This window comes from Parasteatoda tepidariorum, chromosome 8 (genome assembly GCF_043381705.1).
Source record: "Parasteatoda tepidariorum isolate YZ-2023 chromosome 8, CAS_Ptep_4.0, whole genome shotgun sequence".
In the NCBI taxonomy this organism is placed as follows: Eukaryota; Metazoa; Arthropoda; class Arachnida; order Araneae; family Theridiidae; genus Parasteatoda; species Parasteatoda tepidariorum.
Genome location: NC_092211.1, coordinates 42,741,296 through 42,762,393, shown reverse-complemented (window position 1 = coordinate 42,762,393; position 21,098 = coordinate 42,741,296). Strand labels below are relative to the sequence as shown.

At 29.2% G+C, this 21,098-nt stretch overlaps 1 protein-coding gene across 1 annotated transcript in view; it reads left to right on the top strand.

The window, feature by feature from the left end:
• LOC107447387 (hormone receptor 4) overlaps positions 1 to 20,657 on the top strand; it is a gene marked incomplete in the record, with an annotated part of 162,733 nt that extends 142,076 nt beyond the window's left edge. The window contains 7 exon segments of the mRNA XM_071184711.1: positions 245 to 702; positions 2,154 to 2,497; positions 3,479 to 3,627; positions 6,393 to 6,454; positions 8,207 to 8,647; positions 10,721 to 11,003; positions 12,179 to 20,657. Of these exon segments, the coding sequence (XP_071040812.1) occupies positions 245 to 702; positions 2,154 to 2,497; positions 3,479 to 3,627; positions 6,393 to 6,454; positions 8,207 to 8,647; positions 10,721 to 11,003; positions 12,179 to 12,441 (2,000 nt within the window).
• Positions 20,658 to 21,098: the final 441 nt, after the last annotated feature.

Sequence of the window (21,098 nt, the reverse complement as noted above, 5' to 3'; positions counted from 1 at the left end):
TCTTTAATAGAATATGCTTCTCGAAATTTCTTTATGCAATTATTCTTACAATAGAATATGCTTTTCGAAATTTTTTACACAGTTATTCTTTTAATAGAATATGCTTCTCGAAATTTTTTATACTGTTTTTCTTTTAATAGAATATGCTTGTTGAAAATTTTCTACACAATTATTCTTTTATTAGAATATACTTATTCAAATTTATTTATGCAATTATTCTAAATTTATCGATTTTTCTTTTCAGAAATGGGTCTGGACTCGGGTAACAAGGAAGAGAAACAGAGCAACGATATCCAGACGGAACAGCCTCCTTTCCTAGAGTGCGGGAGCGGTCTACCAGAAGACAATGAAGCTATGCCTCAACTTGAGAGGCAGAACAGTGTATTCGATGGTGGGGGTAACCCCGAGGGGCGCGACATTCTTCCTCATCTCAGCCCTCAGCTGTGGCCCCCTTCCAGCACACTTTCATACCAGAGACATTTCGGACCCGCGGAGGCTGATGCCGAGGAAGAACCGCCGCCCCTGCTAATGGGGGACGTGCAAGGGCGAGGAAAGACTATGGTTTGGAGGAGAAGCCCTTCTTTCTCCAGAAATCGCGTTCCACCCTCTTCGACTATCACATCACCCCCATCTTCAAAACGGACACCCTCTCCCAAGCACACACCCATCCCTTCGCCTACAGCTACTTCTCCTCAATTCGAGGTACACATGAAGTGTTATTTATTTTATTCATTAATTATTAAATCGGGAGAAGAAAGATTTTGCATTAGAATCAAGCTCCCAATTATTGTCTTAAATATTTTATGACGGAGTTAAATGTATAGAATAAAGTATTGAAAAAATACTTCTTCTCAATTCGTGGTTAATGGACACATGGACACAAAATATGTGTATAAGGGAAGTGTGTTTTAATTAATAAATTTTTTTTAATTAAATCAACAAAAAAAATTATTTTTTTTTATTTTACATTTGAATTATTTAGTTCCCACTTATTTTCTTAATAATAGTTTTGCAATATTTATTCCAATATTATATTTAAAAAAATTGTAATGTGACTGATCACTGTCAAAGAATTACATCTAGTAATTTAAAATAAATAATTGAGGCAAAAATACGTATAACGTGTTCTGTATAGACCTCCCTTATTATCTAGTTTTGGAATTCTTGAAAAAAAATGAAAGTAAAGTATGCTCATTTGGGGTTATAAGTAATAGTTAAGCGAAAAAAAAAACGATGTTCAAATCTAACGAATCATTAGTGAGGTCTGGGAAACTAAAGCCTGTTTCATTGTTAGAAAATACAGGGATGAGAAATCATATGGTTTTTATATTTCCCAACCAGCCTTTCCCGCTAATGATTCGGCAGATTTCGAAAGCGTTTTCGTTTCGTCTTCGCTTGATACACATATTTTTGTTTCCATTTTCGACGAGAAATATATATTAATTGTATTGTTCATCTATAACTTCAGCAAAGCCTAGACATTTTTTCCTTTATATATTTTCGAGTTAAATCTTGAAAATGTAATGAAACTTAATGCAACCCGTGTTTCTAAAGATCTATTAACTAACTCAATTAGATCTCTATATGAAATTACTTTTTGAGCATATATCCCTTTATTTATTTTTTAGTAAAAATTTGACAATATAAAGAGACTCAGTGCAGCCTATATTTTCCTAAGATCTATTAACCGACTCAATTAGATAACTTTACGGTTTATAAAGTTTCTTTTTGAACTTATATCCCTTTATATATATTTTCAGTAAAAGCTTAAAAATGTAAAGAGACTTGAAACAGTCTGTATTATCCTAAGATTAATTAACTGACTCAATTAGACGTCTATACGGTTTATGAAGTTTTATTTTAAATATAGATTCCTGTTTATATATTTTAAGTAAAAGCTAAAAAATATTAAGAGACTTCGTGCAGCCTGTATTTTGTTAAGATCTACTGACAGACTAAATTAGACGTCGATGCCTAAAGTTTCTTTTCTGTCCTATATTCCTTAAAGTATTTTCCATTAAAACCTTGAAATTGAAAACAGACATAGTGCAGCCTGTGTGTTCCAAAAATCTATAAACCGACTCAAAGTCCATACCGTTTAATCTGTTTCTTTTTTTCACATTTTACTAAGGTGTCTGCTTGTCTTATTGCAGTCTGCACAAGCTATATCAGCTGTATATATGCAATCTTCAACCACCACCTCGTTCACTTCCATCCGGCCGTCTTGTTCCAAGTCCACTTTTGAGGGCAGCCTGGACGAAGAGTCATCTTCCACTTCCTTCCAATCTTGGCCTGTCACGCCTTTTGGTGAATCTCCTCCATCCCGGACGCCTTCCTCATCGGCGACGCCACCGGACACTCAAGCCTTGAACTTATGCGTTGCTTCCACTTCCAGGGAGAGTTCCACCAGCAAGGAAGACGATGGTCAGCCTATGGTCTGCATGATATGTGAGGACAGAGCAACTGGACTGCACTACGGTATCATCACTTGCGAAGGGTACGAATCTAGAATTTTGCCATTCTTCTTCAATATACTAAGAACGGGTACATGCCAATGCGTACACGATGATTCCCTCTTATAAATCACCATGTCATTGCTAATTAATTTAACTATGCTTTTGCTAATGCAAATACATTTTGAACATGTAACCAAAATGTTTCTCTAACTTGGAATTCACTGTTACCAAATATGATGTTTAGGTTTTCCAGAGTTACATTCCAACGGGTCCCTTATAATACTTAAAATCAGTTTACCACTAGCCTAAGGGTGTTTTTTGTTTTAAAAAAAAGGGGAGGCTAATAATAGATTGTCTCCTCTCAGGAAATTTAAATTGCTGTTCTTCAAATGCCTAGAAACTAAGTAACATTTTGATGAAAGATGAATTGAAATAATCCGGAAATTGATATCAATATTTTTTTATTAAAGCTGGAAGAAAGATGATCAGTGTGAATTTTCAGTAAATAAAGTATTTTAAGAAATTTGATGCAATAAAGTATATTTTTTAATACTTAATACTGTTTTTTTTTCCCCTAAAGACATCTTTCAACTATTTCCCCTTTGAGAAACTTAGATGAATTGAGCTTACTGTAACATAATATTACATCGGAATACAAGCTTATACAAATTCAGTGCAACTTCAGATCTATATGAAAACCAAAAATTGATGACTGTTACTGAAATTTCTATTTTTTTCAAACTACTTTTTATTTTCTTCTTATTCTGCTGCTCCCATAAGGCTAGTATTTTATTTTATTTTAATTAGTTTATTTTATTGATTTTTTTTTAAATATGGATGTGCATATATTTTTTCGTTGGCTCTATGAAGGTTCACTTTTATTTCATTACAGTTAAATAAGCAATAATTTTAAATTGCCGAAAAAGTTACGATAAATATCATAATCAATTATAATAATTATAAATTCAGTTAAAAGAAGTATTTTTTCAGAGTGAGAGTCTTTTATATTTTTATTCTTTCAGATGTAAAGGTTTCTTCAAAAGAACGGTACAGAATAAGAAGGTTTATACATGCGTGGCAGATGGCAATTGTGAAGTGACGAAGACTCAAAGGAATCGATGTCAGTACTGTCGCTTCCAAAAATGTGTTCGTCAAGGGATGGTACTTGCTGGTAAGGGAATACTTAAAACCAATTATAATTTTCTTCAGTTGCACTATGCCAAAGATGAAAGTTGTTGAAAATATCAAATTCTAAGCTTAAATTTGGAAATCTTAAACATCTGCAGTCAACAAATTGGTACATCCTCCTGAGACGCGACGTTAAATATGTTGGAAAATATTTTGCACATGCATTTGCACCTTTAAGTTTTAATATTTTTTTAAAATTATTTGAATACTTAAATTTTATTTTTAATTTTTTTTCCTATTTATATGGCTATGCAAAGCGATTTTAAATGTAAAAATTTAAATGGAATTACATTTGAAGCTTTGAATTGAAGGAAAAGTTAAAAATAATGTAAGAAAGTCAATATTAACGTTTTGAACAGTTATATGGCATATAAGTATTTTATTACTTGAGCTTGTTGAGTATAATGTTCCATGACCAAAATGGGAAGAAATACACTACAAAAATATTCTTTAACATGCAAAAAAATATTAATAATAAAAAATTATTATAGTTTTATGTAATAATTTATAATAAATAAAAATATTAAGTTTAACTATTTAGATATGAAAAATACTTATGAATTTACTTTCTTCTAAGAATGATTTCAATTATAAATTTATTTTTTTCTAAGAATGATTTCAATTATGAATTTATTTTCTTCTAAGAATGATTTCAATTATGAATTTATTTTCTTCAAGAATGATTTTTAGAATTTACTTTCTTCTAACAATGATTTGACCTATGAAATTACTTACTTATAAGAAAGATTTCACTTATGAATTTACTTTCTTCTAAGAATTGTTTTAACTGCTTTCTTTGATGAAAAATCGGGCTAGTTATAAGGGGCAAAACAAATAATCAAAAACTTTGAAAATTGTAACAAGCTTACTTATTTACAAAATACTTATTTACATTAATTTTTTAATACTTATTACTTTTTTAATACTTATTTACAAAACTGCAGCATTTAATTTAGTTTTAATTGGAGAACAAACTTTTGCAATCACCTCATTCAGAAAATAATTTTTTAATTTTTAAAATCTTAACTGAACGCAGTATTTTATATAAAAAGAGCCTTCGAAAAAAGCTCTGGTGCTGCCATCTTTTGAAAATTGATATAACCATTAAAGAGTTATTTTATTTCAGGTTTCTCTACAGAAATATAAATATGAGAATAATACTTTATATCGTCTAAGTAAAAAGAAAATAAAAACTATTAGTAAGAGCTTGAGTCATTAAAAAAGTTTTCAATAAGAAAAAAAGAAAGTAAAACTTTATTAGGTTGTTTGTATTGAAAAGAAACTGCCATTGAATTAAAAATATAAAAAAATTATCTTTTTAAAAAATAATGAAAAGCAAAGAAAAAGTAGGGCAAATTTAAATTAATAATTTAGACTTTTTTATTATTTATTTTGTTTTCGAATTATTTCCTGAGATTTATGAATTAAATATAAATTACGAATTAGAAAATTTAAAGGGATTTCCCCAATTTAAAAAGCCTGACTGTAGCCTAACTGCTGACTGTAGATATAATTTTCGGAATAAAAGGCCATTTTTGGTTCAATTTTTTTTCTTTACTTAACACAGACATTCTTTGTTAGAAAGCATATTCAATATTAAATTGTTTGATAAAAGTTTAATCTTTTCAAAAAATTTTCCTTCTTCAAAACTATAGTGCTGCCATCTATTATTTTAAAATTGTAATTCATGTGATATTTAAATTTTCAATTCATAATCCATCTGTCCCTTATTCATTTACTATTTTCCAAGAGAGATAAGTTCTTAAGATTTTTCTGATTTCAAAGGTGAAGAGAAATATCTATTTTTAAAATTTATTTTAAAGCTCTTTTTTGTTAAGCTTTTTTTAGCTTTTTAAAGCTTTTTTTAGTGACTATTTTAAGGAGCTTATTGCAAGAGACTTCTTTTCTTCTTCTTCATATTTAGATTAACTTGAAAAAACAAATTTGCAAATGATTTTTAAAAATGATTAATACTGGAGAATAATTTTGCATAATAATACAAAAAATATGTAATCCTGCTTTTCAGCTGGATATAAGATAAGCAAATCTCTTTTTTCTGTTTTTATGCATAAAGTTCATAATTGAAAATAGCTCTTTCAGCACATTGAATTTTAACTCTGTAGTTTAATTTCACCAGGCAGTAGAGAGGCCAAAACTTGTTTTTATTACAATTAATAATTCAAATTAAAGTTTAGTAATTGATAATTCTCAAACTAATAATCGTATCTCAATTTTTTGATTCCATTGATTTCTTGATATATTTTTCTGCACACCTGCATAATTTTAATTTTTTAAATGTTTGAGAATTCCCAACTCAGTATAAAAAACATAGCAAATAAAAATGTGGTCCCAATGGTATTTTTTCTTAGAAGTTTGAAATTTACTAATTCTCAAACTAATTATTAAACGTAAATTTTTTTATACCATTGTACATTTGTCGTCGTAGATTTTTCTGCACACCTTCGTAATTTCTAATATTCAAATTAATATTAATTAATTAATTAATAATTAATACTAATAAATATTCTAAGTCTCATAATTATAGAATGAAACTAGTTCTCATTAGCGCCTGTTCCACGGGCCTTACATTTTCACCACTATTTTCCTAATTTCTTCTTCATAATCCTACAAATTTGAAATATATTACGCATAATAATGTACCTCAAAAATATGTAAAACTTCAATTTTTTTGTTCTTTTAACCCTTTTTTCCTTTACACGAAAAAAAAAAAACTATTTTATATTCCAGCGGTTCGAGAAGATCGAATGCCTGGTGGAAGAAATTCAGGAGCTGTATATAATTTGTACAAGGTAAATAGTTAATAATTTTTGTTTCATTTTTTATAAGGCACTTCTTAACTTTAGTAAATGAATAATTTTTATGAAATTTAAATTTTTTTCTATTATCCATTCTTGGAAACATAAATTTATATTAATTTGAAACTTAAATTTATAAAACATAAATTTATATATGTAATTACAATATAAATACAAAAAGAATATTAGGGATAATAGCAGGGTTTTTATCTGTTATTTTTTTTAGATCTAATAATATTAATTGGGGGTTTCCCTGATCAGATGATAAGAATTTTCAGTGATATATTGCGTCAGAATGATAAATTGCGTCACGCAATTTCAATTCATAGCAAAATTTTCTCTGCATACTTTGCATCCTAAAGCTGGTATGGCTCAGAAGATAGAGCTCTTGGTTTCCTCTGAGGTCCCTCTTGGCGTCTCTAGTTCGAATTCCAGTTATTTGGAGGTTCACTATAAACAATTGCTGACATAAAATTTTTCAAGTGGTAATCGGATCATGGGTTAGGACGTATATGGCAAAGCTGCAAAATTTTGTTGCTGACCAGTGGCCTCTTTTCTAAATTTAAAATTTTTAATGAATAAAAATCTGTTGAAGTTAATAAAAGAAGCATCTATTTTAAATTAATCTCTCAAAATATAGTAAACATTACAGGATTCATATATAAATAAAGAAGAATTTTAAGAAACAATTTTAAAATAATGTAATTTAAGAAAAATATTATAAATATTTATAATAATTCCGTATTTTGCTAAGGAAAATAATAATAAAATGGAAATGAGGTGCATTTTCAACAAAAAAAAAAGTGGTGATTATCCGTCAGTTTGTTATTCGTCACCTGTTGTTATATTTACCCCTGTGGTCGATGGCGATAGTTAATACTACCCTATATTAATATCTCCTCGACGTCATGCTAACAATGGAAGGGTCTTGTTGTGTTTCTCTCCATGAAGACGAGTTTATCCAAATTATTGATTTTAGAGTTCGCATATTTCCTGGTTTGGATTTAGAACTACAAAGCTTTAGTTTGTCTAAAAAAAATTCCTCTCACCACGAAGTCTAAGGCCGTCTGCTACTACGGAAGCAAGAAATAACACATTTCAATGAGCGGAGCTTCTCTCACCCCTGATTCCCTTTTCCACGTCAAACCGAGCCAAAACCTGTTTTAAATATTGACCCCATACTCCTACTAGAAAAAGTTAAACCTCATAATCATAGTCTAAAAAAGTGATATGGATCGATTTTTATTTTATAATTTTCGTTGAACAGCCGACCCAATTTTGAGTTTACTACTATCAATATGCAGCCTTGTAATTTTGAACCCAATCCAGACGACAAGGAAACTCCTGGATCAATTATTGAGACAAATTAGCCTTCGTGGAAGTTTTTTTATGGAAGTAATCCGTATTTGCGCTAGATGGAGAGGAAACCACGAAAATCTCTCCTGGTTAGCCTGATGTCAAAGGGACTCATATTATCCATCTACTGTTGAGGATATTTTACGCAAGCACTATGGTAGGTGCAAGACAGTTGTAGAATTCATATCGACCAGCCATCACTGAGATTCGAATCTGAGTCATCTCATTTAGAGGCAAGCGCGGCACAATTGTTCAAGGTCAATTGATGGGAAAAAATGTTACATCAGTGGGGGGGACGTAGCTTATTAAAGCTTCCACCGCATGGTCAGAGGATAGACCCGTCAATATCGAAAGTCATCTTTTTTAAACAGTATTTTAAATTTATTCCAGGTCAAGTACAAGAAACATCGAAAAGGGCAAAAGAACGGTCACGTGACGCAAGAACAGCAACCTCAACTAGCGCTTCCAGCGGCCACACCTCGCATATCTACTCAACAAGACTGGGCAAATGGACAAATTCTGAAAGCGGCGCTTACGAGTCCAGCTGAAGTCAGTCACCTGAGACACAGGACAGATAACTGTGTTTCAAGTTCTGTGAGACAAGAAAGCAGAATGACAGCTGAAGAAGCTGCAGCTATGATCCGACAACTAGTTGAATGTGATACTTTTGAGGACGTCGCTAAATTGAAGAATGCTAGAGAACTATTGCAGTGCCAATTAGAACTTAATGATAAGCTTTGCCACATAGGAGACAACATTGTGTATAAGTTGGTTCAGTGGACCAAAGGATTGCCTTTCTATAATGAATTACCGGTCGACATTCATACTAAGGTAATTCATAAATTGAAAGTTGACATACTATCTTATTTACGCATGCAAAATTTTATGCAAAAAATAATACAAATATCGCAAGCTTTAATCCATACTAAGAGAAATTTAAACTTAGAATTTTTAAATACTATTTCATCAAAAATGTTTTTTTTTCTTCAAAAAAAGAAAAGGAAATCTAAAAATATTATGTAAAAAAATAATTTCTGTATTATTTTATTGAGCTTTATGTAAGTCTAAGATAAAAATATTTAAAATGCTCTTTAGTTGTGCAAATTACAGTATGAACTAGGTAAAAGTCAGGTAAAGTATACTCGTTGAAATTTGGTATTGTTATCAACTAACTCGTAAACATAGTTCTATAAACGGTATTCACTAAACAATACGTTTGAATCTTTATTTTACTGTCAAATATTGCAAACTTTTATTGAGATTATAGGAATAAATATTTTAAATGCTCGTATTATGTTATTAAAAATATTATAGGAAATATAAAAATGTGCTGCATTACTTTGTATTTTTTTAATTTGAAATCTTTATCTAATTAAACATTTATGTAGGATAAATAAAATTTAAATTTTGTTACAGTAGGCGCATTCAAAAATTACATTGCAGTTTCTTAGCGTATGCTATAATGTCACATGTTTAATAATTTTTTTTACTAAATAATTACATTAAACATCATAATATAAATCTGGAAAATAAAATAAATTGAAATCTCACGCGTTAAGACGTTTTAAGAGAGTACAAAATTATTATTTTTTTTCTTCAAATTTGTTGAATTCTACTTATATTTTATTTTTATTTCTGTTTTTAATAAAAAAGTAATCAAACAGAAGATTCTATTAAGATTATTAGGTTGCCTGTGCTTTTTTAATTCAACCACTACGCTGCAAAAAAATGCTAATTTCTACTGAAATAAGCAACGAGATGATAGTACAAATACAGAGTATTCTATGATTACTACTTTCAATTTATATTTTTAGATTCCTTGTTAAAAAAGTATGCACATTGAGGCAACTTTCTTGAGGCCCATTTTCTTTCATGTACTCGGGTGGTTGCATATTCAGAGAGAAAAAACAAAATTCATTGATGACTTATTTCGATGATGAGAAAAAAAACACACAATTGAAATCTATCGAATAGTCAAAACCAATTTGATTGCCTGATCTAATTTGGAGCTATTTCTAACAATCGCCTTTAAACTCATTTCTGTTTCCTCCTGCTATCAAATAGGTTCTCAACTTTATTAGTAGGAATTCCTAGTCGAAGAGTACGTTATAGATACAGGGGCGCATCCAGAAATTTTTCTGGGGGGGGGGGGGGGGGNTGGGGGGGGGGGGGTGATAGACTCAGATTACCCTCCCCCCCACAATAAATTTTTTATATAAAAAAATTTTTTTGAAAAAAAAAACTGGGGTTTTTAATGCTAGTCTTCTCATTTATTTTTTTCATAATGAATAATAGAAAAATACAGACATAATTCATGTATTCAACATCTTTAAGTAATAAACGTTTTGCGTTTTTTAGAAACTTTGACAAATCTGTCAATGATTTTTTCAACATCCAAATTAATTTCTCGATGAATGTTTAATAATGCGAGTCCATTTAATCGTTCTTGATTTTGAGTTGCTCTGAGCCAAGTTTTGAGACGTCGAAGAGTTGAAAAGGAACGTTCTGTTGTTGCTGCACTAACTGGTAGAGTTATTAAAATTCTCAACTACATCTTGACGGATGGGTAAAATTTTTTATTTCTTTTGTAAACTATTAAAAAAATTATTATTTTTATTTTATTTTGCAATTTGGAGGGTGGTCGTGACCCCTATGATCCCCCCCAGCTGTATCTGCCACTGTATAGGCAGGGCCTAAGTTTTAATTAACGACTCCTGATGCGTGTACTTGTTCTGTTATTATTTTTGGCAAGGATTCCAAAAAAATGTTAATGGTAGTCATTACAGTACACCGAAAATTCCACTGTGACTTTCTTTCATGTACGTATATAAGCAAAAGGAACACTAGAACTTTCTTCATCTTACCCTTGTGTGGTGTTTGTTGCAATTTAACTTACTTTTGCAGCTGCTGACCAACAAGTGGCACGAGCTTCTGGTGCTGACAGCCTGCGCCTTCCTGGCCATCAGAGGGACGCCACCCATCACTATCGCACAGGTTGTTTCTAGTTGTTTAAGTTCGTTAAGAGAATGTTTGGCCATTATGATCGGTGAATCTATAGGACTTGAAGAGCTTAAAGAGGCTGGGCCGCTTGTTGAAAGACTGGCACGCTTGGCAGACACTTTTCGAAGGATGGGATTGTGTATAGAAGAATATGTGAGTTTAAAAGTTATCATCATGGAATCATCAGGTAATAAATCATTATTATCATTTAGTTAAATGAAAAAAGAGGCTTGTTTTTTAAATTCGAATTCTCAAGAACTATTAGACCGATTTTGCTTAGATTTTGCATTTTGCCATGTAAAATTACGTTCTTTAAAAAGATGTAAAAAATTTTATACAATTTTAAAAAATTTCGATTATTATTAAAGAAAATAATAAATATTTACTAAAAGTTATTGATTGCATGAAATTTTCTTTCAAAAATGAACTTCATAATTGTCTGTAATAAGTTTTAAATACGCGTAGACTAAGAAACTTTTTCATTATGTAACTATATATGTAGAAAAAAATTCGATAAAAAATTTCCTGATTTATGGTTAAATCCGTCTATCTAACCGTGGGAGGTTTTCGTAGTTTCCCACTCCACGTAACGCAAAGGCGGGTTAGTCTCAGCTAAAAGTCCTCTATGAAGGCAAATTTCTCTTAATACTTGATCAAGGAGTTCCCTTGTCTTCTGGACTGAGTTCAAAATTACAAGTCTTCCAGGTTGAACATTGGTAGTGGTGAACTCAAAATCGGGTCGGTTGTTCAACGACGATTATGAAACAAACCATCCCACCAGTCACGGTTGCCCAATGGATAGAGTACTCACCTTCCAATTAGGTGTCCCGGGTTCGAACCTCAGTGATGGCTGGTCGATACGAATTTCGTACGACATAAAATATCCTCAGTGGTAGACAGATCATGGGTTAGAGTCTCCTTGTCATAAGGCTAACTGTGGGAGGTTTTTGTGGGTTTTCTCTCCATGTAACGCAAATGCGGATCAAAAAATCCTCGACGAAGTCAAATTTTTTTCTTGATGAAACTAACCTGCATTTGCGTTACAGGGAGAGTAAAATCACGAAATCCTCCCACGCTTAAACTGATGGCTTTTACCCTTAATCCATCTTCCACTGAGACTATTTTACATCACCACTGTGGTCGGTGCGATTAGGTTGCGGAATTCGTATCGATTCACCTCATTTGTATCAGGTTCACCTCATTGGAAAACAAAAACTATTTTTTGCAATATCTCACCCTACCCTTGCTCATTCCTAAAACGCAAAGTTATGTTTTTACCTTATTTTCTTAAAGTTGCAAAATGCTTTATTTTATTGCAGTATTTATGCAAAGATCTAATTGACTTTATTTCAATTCTTGCAGAAGGGGTCAGAGAACAATGCAGAGCAGGTGAACTAACAGAAGAAATGAAAGAACGACAAAAAGAAGTGGAAGCCATCCATGACAGATACATGAAAGCACTTCAAGTGTTTGTTGAACACAGGTTCCCCCTACAGTCTTCGAGGTTTGCAGACCTTCTCACATTTATTCCAGAAGTGGAGAGTATAGCCCGTTTAGTGGTCGAGAGTAAAATGTTCTATGTGCCTCTCTTTCTCAATACTAGCCTTAGGAATGAGACGGGATAATATATATATATAAACATATTGCAACTCAATGGGTGCTTAAAAATTGAATTTCATCTCTTGGCCTTTTTTATACACATTTTTTTGTTTTTTGATACAAGAATTTGATATCATTCGTCAAGGGCGTGTGCTACTTGAAGTAATCAAAAACAGTTGTCTTCAAATACAAGTATTCTTCTCAACAAAATCAACAAACCATATTAATAAAACTTGATTGGAAAATCATCAGCTGAAACATCATCCAGACATCCTCCACTTAATCTTTTTGAAGTTTTTAAAAACACTCAGCATTCCATTTAAAGAATTTGTGTCTGACTTGGTGTGCTCTTTAAACTAAGAAGTGCTGTTTATTATTTTTTTTTTACCTTTTTCTTTACAATGTAAATTTAAAAACCTTGTATTCTGACCATGTTGTAAATGCCTTAAGAATGATTTTCTGGTGGTAATGTTTAAAATGCCAATTGTTTGGTGGCTTTTGCATGTTTTCAGATTTGATGTTACTGGGTATAAGTGATTTTAAAGACAAAGCACTTGACGAATGTTTTTCCTTACCATCTTTGGAGAGTATCTGCATGTCAGCTGGACGGATGAATATCTGCATGCCAACAAGAAATATAGATATCTGCATGGCAATTATGACTGCTTCCTCTTAAATATATGAACGTATTTTCTAACCATCTTTGAAGGTAAGGTAGGAGCATCTACATGTCAGCTAGAAGTTTGGGTATCTGTTTGCCAACAAGAAATATGGATATCTGCATGGCAGCTATGGCAGCATCCATTTAAGGAAAAGATGAATGTATTTCCTAACCATCTTTGAAGGGAAAGTAAGAGTGTCTGTATATCAGTGAGATGTATGAATACCTACATGCCAACAATAAATAATGATGTTTGCATGGCAGCTATGGCAGTATCCATTTAATTAGAAGATCAATGTATTTCCTAATCTTTTTTGGAGATAAAGTAAGCATACCAGCTAGAAATATGGAAATCTGAATGGTAACTATGATAGCTTCCATTAAAATATTTTGATCCTTAATTTTTAAGAAAAAAAATTATGATATGTATTTGAAGTTTGTGCAATTCCCATGTTGATTGGTTTAATAAATGATTATAGCAATTCTTATTTGGACCATGATATTGATGCCATGATAATGTATGAAAAAGGGTGTGAAACAAAAGTTGCTCTCGATATATAAAATACAGACATTTTTAATATTTTTAAAAAGGCGTTTTTCCATCTGTGAATTAAGTTTTTCTGGAATGGGACAATGACAATTGCAAGTTGTATACTTGAACGTACTAAGGTATGAATTTTAGAATTAACTTGGAGAATCTCTATTAATTGAAGATCCTCTGTCAGAGAATTAAACTGTTTTAAGTAGCTATTTCACTGCCATTATTAAGAAATTATATTTTCCAGTTCCTTGATGTGAAAGAAAAAAGACGGACTTTCTGAAAAGAAAATGCAAAATACATGAAAACTGAATGTTTTTAAGCGATCTGTTTTTGACTGTTGATTAGGAGGAAGGAAAATGATAGGTGAGATTGATTGATTCATTCAATCAATCAAAGTAAACGCTATCTGAGTATGATGTGTTTGTTATTGTATAGATAAAAAAATTGTTGGATTTCGTAGGTGTTATTTTTTCCCTTGGTGTGAAACATGCACGGAGTATTTCTTTGGAGAATGCATAGTCATGTAGTGAATTGTAATTTAAGGTTATAGAAAAGTGTTTTTTTTTATAGCTATATGTGTTTTGTTTTGATTTATGGCAAGCAAAACAAAGAAGCTAAAATGAAATGAATCCCGGTTATATGTGTGTGTAAGTACTGTCCTTCTTTGTAAAAACTTGTTTGAAGGAAAATTAAGCATAGTTATTTCTCTAGTGCTTGATAGAAATAAAGTATTTGAATGAAGTATGGTATATGCTTTTGAATGCAAAAATATTGGAGACAGCTATCTGTGTGCTGGTTAGCAAGGAAAGGTTAAAACAACAATTAACTTTGAAATATTTTTCAATATTTGTTAGTTAATTTTGTTTTCATAAAATAATTAAGATAAATATAAAGTATTTTCTATAATAAACTTAAAATCTTAAATGATTGTATATATAGTTGAAACTTTATTCATTCTGTTATTACTGACTTCCAATTAATCAGCTAGTTAAATCAATTAAGTTAATAACTTATTTAAATATGTAAAGTTAATTGCAAATTTGAATCATTAAAATTAATTTACTAAATAAGTGTTAATGAACAGTAGAACATACTTTGTCTAAACTATGTTCTCCACTGTTGTGAAAGTTTATACAATATCTGCATCTACACTCTTCATTTTTATTAAAAGTCTTTTAGATTTATCTTGATTTTTTTTAAAGTTATTAAATTACCCTAACATTTTAAAACGTATTTTCTTGTAATTTCTATTTTACACAGAAAAGAAAAGTTCTAAATAAATTTTTTCTTTTTAAAAAATTGTGAATCATTATTTTTTTAAATTAGTGAAAAACAACTTTAAATTAAAACATTTTTGAAGTAGCTTTTTTTAGATATTCTTCAACTATTTAAGCAGATTGAAAAAATTTAAAAGAATAAAAGTTAAATTTATTTACTATAGATAATGTAATTTCTTTAAAAAAAAAAAGAAGAAAAAAAAGATATTCGGTATTTGAATTTTTTTTATTTCACGTTTAATTTTTAATTATAAACTTGTTTTGCTAAAAAAAAATTATGTCTTCTTTCTGATAATATATTAAATGTCTTAATAATTTAAACATATGTTCTAATTATCCCAAATACTTTAAGATTTTTATAACTGATTAATATTTAATAAAAACCTTTCCTTGTTAAATGTTAAGAATTGTTTATTATTAGTTTGTTATTTATAAATTTAACACATCTCATGAGAATTTATTATAAAAATAGAATGATTTAATATCTTTATGTAGAATGTATTGTATATAAATATATAAAATCTATATTCATCATATAGTTTAATTTATTTTTATTTTGTTCTGAGAGTTATTTTAAAATAAGCTACTAAGTTAATTCATAATCTGATAAATGATACTTAATTTTTCTTCGGAGAATAAGGTCAGGTCAAAATTATTCTGTACAAAACGTCATCAATTTAAACAAAATCACCAATATTTGAACGTAATCGTTATTAGATAAAAAAATTTACATGAACTTAATTTGCTCCAATGAAGTATTCATTTATTATCTCTTTTTGTCACTAAATGTTTTTGGAATGTATTATTTTCATGTAAAGCATTTATTTGTATTATAAAATATTCGATTCTTTTATATTTATAATTTAATCCTTGCTAGACTTGCAATATGTTTTAATTTCAAAAAAATAAATAGTAGATGTTTGCTGGAAGAAAACTATTTTCATGTTTATTTTCTTAATTTTGTGTTTGTTTATTAGAATATGTTTCCCCAATTTCTCTACTTCATCAGAATATTTTGAAAACGATAAATACCTTTGTCCTTAAATGTCGAAAATAATTCCAACTACTTATAGAAACTGGATTTATATCAGTTTTAGTATATTCATATTCATTTAATTGAAGTGCGAATTGCATGTGATAATAATATTTGAAAAACTACCTTTTAAAACATATTGATTGAGTTGAAAAGTAACGCATATTGCTCCATCATTACTTATTGAGCTCATTTTAACTATATATATTTCATTGATAATGATTAATTATAATTGAAGCATTAATCATAAAAGTTTTAAAAATATATGAGTATTATAAATCAAGTGCTGCTTTTGATAATTGAGCCGCAATGGCTTAGTGGATAAAGCTGTCATTGTCTCACTGTTAATGTGAAGAACAGGGGTTCGATCCTCAGTAGCGGCTCGAAGCCCGCTTAGTTTCAGATCGATGGGTACCAGCTTGTCTGGTAAGTAAAGGCGACCTGTGCGCAATGCTGACCACATTGTTACAATCATTCCGTTGGTCATGAAATTATGGAGCCTTAACCTCCATGTAACTCTTGACAGGCTGTTGCAGGAATTGGGTGAAAATATTTTTGCACCTAAGCTCATTTTACTTAGAAAATCCATCGTAAATATTAAAAAAAACATTTTTATAAATAAATATAAATGATTCTATATTTATTAAGCTAATAAAAAAATACAGTTTATCAATAATTAATAATTTTAGTTAAAAAAAAGCATGGTAAGTGTTCAATTATTAAAATTATTATCAATAAATTCTTATGCAATAAAAGAATCACGAGGATGGGTTTTTTACGCCAGAAGCAATAATATATTTAATATAGTAATCCCACAGAGATTATTTTCGTAAAAACTAATATAGTGCGTCCAAATGCTTTAGAAGAATTTTCCCTTTAAATAATTATCGATGACTAAACATATGATGCAAATTTGAAATCTGACGTATCTCGCTCATCATAAAGCATAATTTATTTATCATTTTAAAGGTATATGGTTTAAAAAGTAGATAGACAAAAGTAGAATAAGCATAGCATTGGGATTACTATAGGTACAGATTATTTGATACAGTAGTTGGAGTTGTTTTCGTTTTTTTTTTTTTTTTTTTGATTTTNAGAATTGGTTTTTTTTTTTTTTTTTTTGTTGACGTGCAAAATGAAGGGAAATTAAGTATATTATTTTTATATAACTAAAGAATTGTCAATGTACAGTGTTTTGAAAATGCATCTTTGAGTGCATGGAACCAGCGATTTTCACTGCCACTACTTTCCATGTAAAGATGTGTTTTTCGAATCTTAAATTCATGGATCTTTTAGTAAAAAGCGTCCTTTACATCAACTTAGTCAATACTTAAAACATTACTTAGATTGCTTGTACAGTTCACATTATTTCTATATCCTCTTGTACGACTCCGTTAATTTAGAGACTGTCTTTGGAATATACAACTTGGAGGCACGGTTCTAGCATTTGTGTACTGGTGGAAAATTGTTTAGCACCCTCATATTACATTTGAAAATTTTCTTTTGATTCATTAGAATTTTAATTTTCTGAAAATCTACACCGTTAGAGATTTTGGAGCATGTTGAACTATTGCAACGTTAAAAATTGCTACCATTATCAATAGCATGACAAGTTGAACCATAGCATCGTTAAAAATTGCTACCATTATTGATAATACGGCAAGTTGAGTCATAACATCGTTAAGAATTGCTGCCATTATTAATTAGATAAAAAGTTGAGTCATAATATCGTTAAGAATTGCTGTCATTATTAATTAGATAACAAGTTGAGTCATAATATCGTTAAGAATTGCTGCCATTATTAATTAGATGACAAGTTGAGTCATAACATCGTTACGAATTGCTGCCATTATTAATTAGATGACAAGTTGAGTCGTAACATCGATAAAAATTCCTGCCTTCATTAATAAGACGAGAAGTTGAAATATTATAACATACAATTTAAGTCTTATAAAATTTTTTGACTTGATACTATGGTTTGACATGTATGATGTTTAGGCGGAAAAAAAGGTTTAACATTATGTCTTATTAATATTGTAGCAAATTTTAGTGGTATTATGGATCAGCGTTCAACTGGTATTTCTTGAAAGTGTGTGTTTTACCAAAAACATAATCAACAAATGGATTAAAATGATATAATGTAGAAGTGGAAAATGAATTTGACAAAAAAATGAAACTGCTATATTTTTCATTTTTTCAATAAAAAAAGTATTTGTAAAATGTATTGAATGCAGTTTAAAATATCTTTATATTTTCCTTTTCCTAAGAAGCTAAATATATTATAAAAATCGAGTAAGTATTTAATAAGTAAAACTATAATATCCTATGCTGTAAAATTAATATTATTTGCGTATTGAAAATATTTAAAACTTTATACACAGTTGATAATTTAAAAAGAAATATGAAAGAAGTAAAATAGATTTTAGATGTGATAATAAAATAATGTGATAAAACCCCATGCAATAAATATGCTTAAAAGTATGGAAGGAAAACTAATAAAGGAGTGTTTTAATAGAATACTTCATAAATAAATTAAAATACTACAACTAGGTTATTTTAAAGGTGCATATTTAATATTTAAAACTGAAATGTTATTATTTTTAATAAGAAAAATAGTAACTAGTAAACATTAAGTGTATTATGCATAAATATTTCCAATTAACATTATAATCTAAACCTCTGAAGAATTCACAGTACATAGTTAAATTTCTTGTGTACATTTTAATGGTTTTAAAAGCGACTGCATTTTTTACATAATTTACACCGCCAAGTTTTTAAACATATATGTGCTTTTTTGTCTACAGTTGCTTTTACATAAGTATTATCAAGATTTTCTATGTAGTGCTTTATCTACTAAAAACAATTTTCTGTATCAATGTTCTTTGTGAAAAGAACGCAATAGAGAAGTTCGCTTAGAACAATATCATAGGCTTTTTTTGCCTGTTTTTGTATTTTGTACAATATTTTTACCTAGTTTTATCGATTTTATCTGAATTCAAGTTTTATACATGTCAGCTTTTTATGTATCTTTGTAAAGTGTGAGAGTTTTTGTTATCTGTGCATCAATTTATAAGTGTTACATTTTTGTCAAATAATTAGTTTAATCTACAGTCGTTGATTTATATTAAAGTAGAAATAAGTATTGCATTCAGATTTGACTTTGATTTATGTATTGAAAAAAATTTCTCGCAATCTTAAGCTAAAACCAGATATTAACTTTTGTTCTTTCCCTTGAAAGTTAAATACTTTATATTAATTAAGGTTTACATAAGGGTTTAAATTTTTTTTCAAATTTCAAAGCCACGTTTAAAGAAATTAAGATGGGTAAGCTTAATTTATGATTTTATTCATATTTTAACTAAACTAAATTGTTTGTATTTTAACGTCCGCTTTTAAAGAAAAATCAGATACTAACATTTAGTTTTTAAATTATAAGTCATTTGAAAGTTTCTCCAATTTTTTAAATTATAAGGAAGTACTTTTAAATTCGTTATAAAATTATTTTCAAAAGGCGCAAAATTTCATTTGGCTTAAATAATCACGATTCCTGTTTTTATAATTTGTCGTGCTAAGAATAACTGTTTTAAAACTTATTTTTTTAATAAATACTGTTTTATATCTTGTTCAATTTTCGCTAAAAAATCATTAAATTTTCTTTAAAAAATGTTAACTCTCATTTCAAAAATATAAGACAAAATTTTAAAAAAATCCTTGTTTTATCTACCGTTCATTATATTGATTATTTTATATTCTCTATAATATTTTTAATTTAACTTATGTTGCTTTAAAGTTTATTTTAATTTCATTAAGTATATTTTGGTAATTTTAACATATACCATAGGTTTTTTTTAATTTTTAAAATACATGTCAACTTAGAAATGTTTACAACTAAAACAAACATTTGAAAATTGGTTTTTCAACTGTCCATACCATATTAAAATTGTATACAAAGCTCAACCCCAGAGTTTTGATTTAATGAAGTTTCAAATCAAAAATTCATTTAATTTTGAGTTTTTGAAATTTAAAATGTAATACTTGTTTCTGAGCTCTTAATTTGTATTTGATCTAAATTTAAACTTTAATCAAAATCTATTGCAATATTAATTTAACTCACGTGTAAAATTTTAATTTTAAACTTATATATTCTAGCTCTGATCTATATGAACTATATGATATTATAATGAAATAATAATTGTATTTAATAAAATATAATCTGGAAATTCTGTTTTTTACATTTTAAGGTTTTAAATATTAAATTTTTAATGAATTGAATGTTTCATTTAACTCATAATTCTTTTATTTTGTTTATCATGTCCTTAAATTCAAACAGGAATTTGGAAACAGAATTTCCAGAAAATGAACTAAAATTTAAAAAAAAAATATTAAAAAATATTTTTAACTGGCAATGGCCTGTGATCACCAGGAAGCACCGCCCACCGGCCACTAGTCAGGCTGGGCAAAGGGAGGCCCAGCCCCATTTGTGTATTTTTAAATGTTTGTGTTGTTCTTGATTATGCATTTTGAGCATATCTGTCAATATAATAAAAAAATAATAAAAAACTTTAATAAAAATAGCCATTTGTAAAGAACAATTGCGTGAATGAATGTCCGTGATGTTTATAGTAACATTTTCACCCTTTATACTGTGTTTTGTCCAACTGGCCGGACATTTGGCTGCTTCCTGTTTTCTTTTCTTTTGCGAAATAAATAAATTCATACTTTACAACTCATGTTTTGAATGTTATTTTTTATCTTAATCCTACATGAAAACATTTACTCTATACATGGTGTTTTATAATCATAGGTATTAATATAGATTTCTCAAAAAAAACTTGTCAAAAATCAAGTAAAATAATATAGGAAGACGCAAATTAATATCTGAGTTGCACTGTTAAAATTTTCCTTCTAAAATTACGGTAATATAACTGGCAGCTGTCTGTCCATCTGATTAACCATAAAGTTTACGGAAAAGAAAAAATTGTTCCTTTATGGTATTATAACCATTTAGAAAAATATCGTTATAAAACCATGAATACAAAACTATACGGGTTTTTAACCATTTACAACTAGCATTTTTTAAAAACGTAATAATTTTTTAACTAGACATAGAAACTCGGCTTTTCGTAAGTTAATGATCATTGAAGAGTGTCGGACACTGGGAATTCTTCACG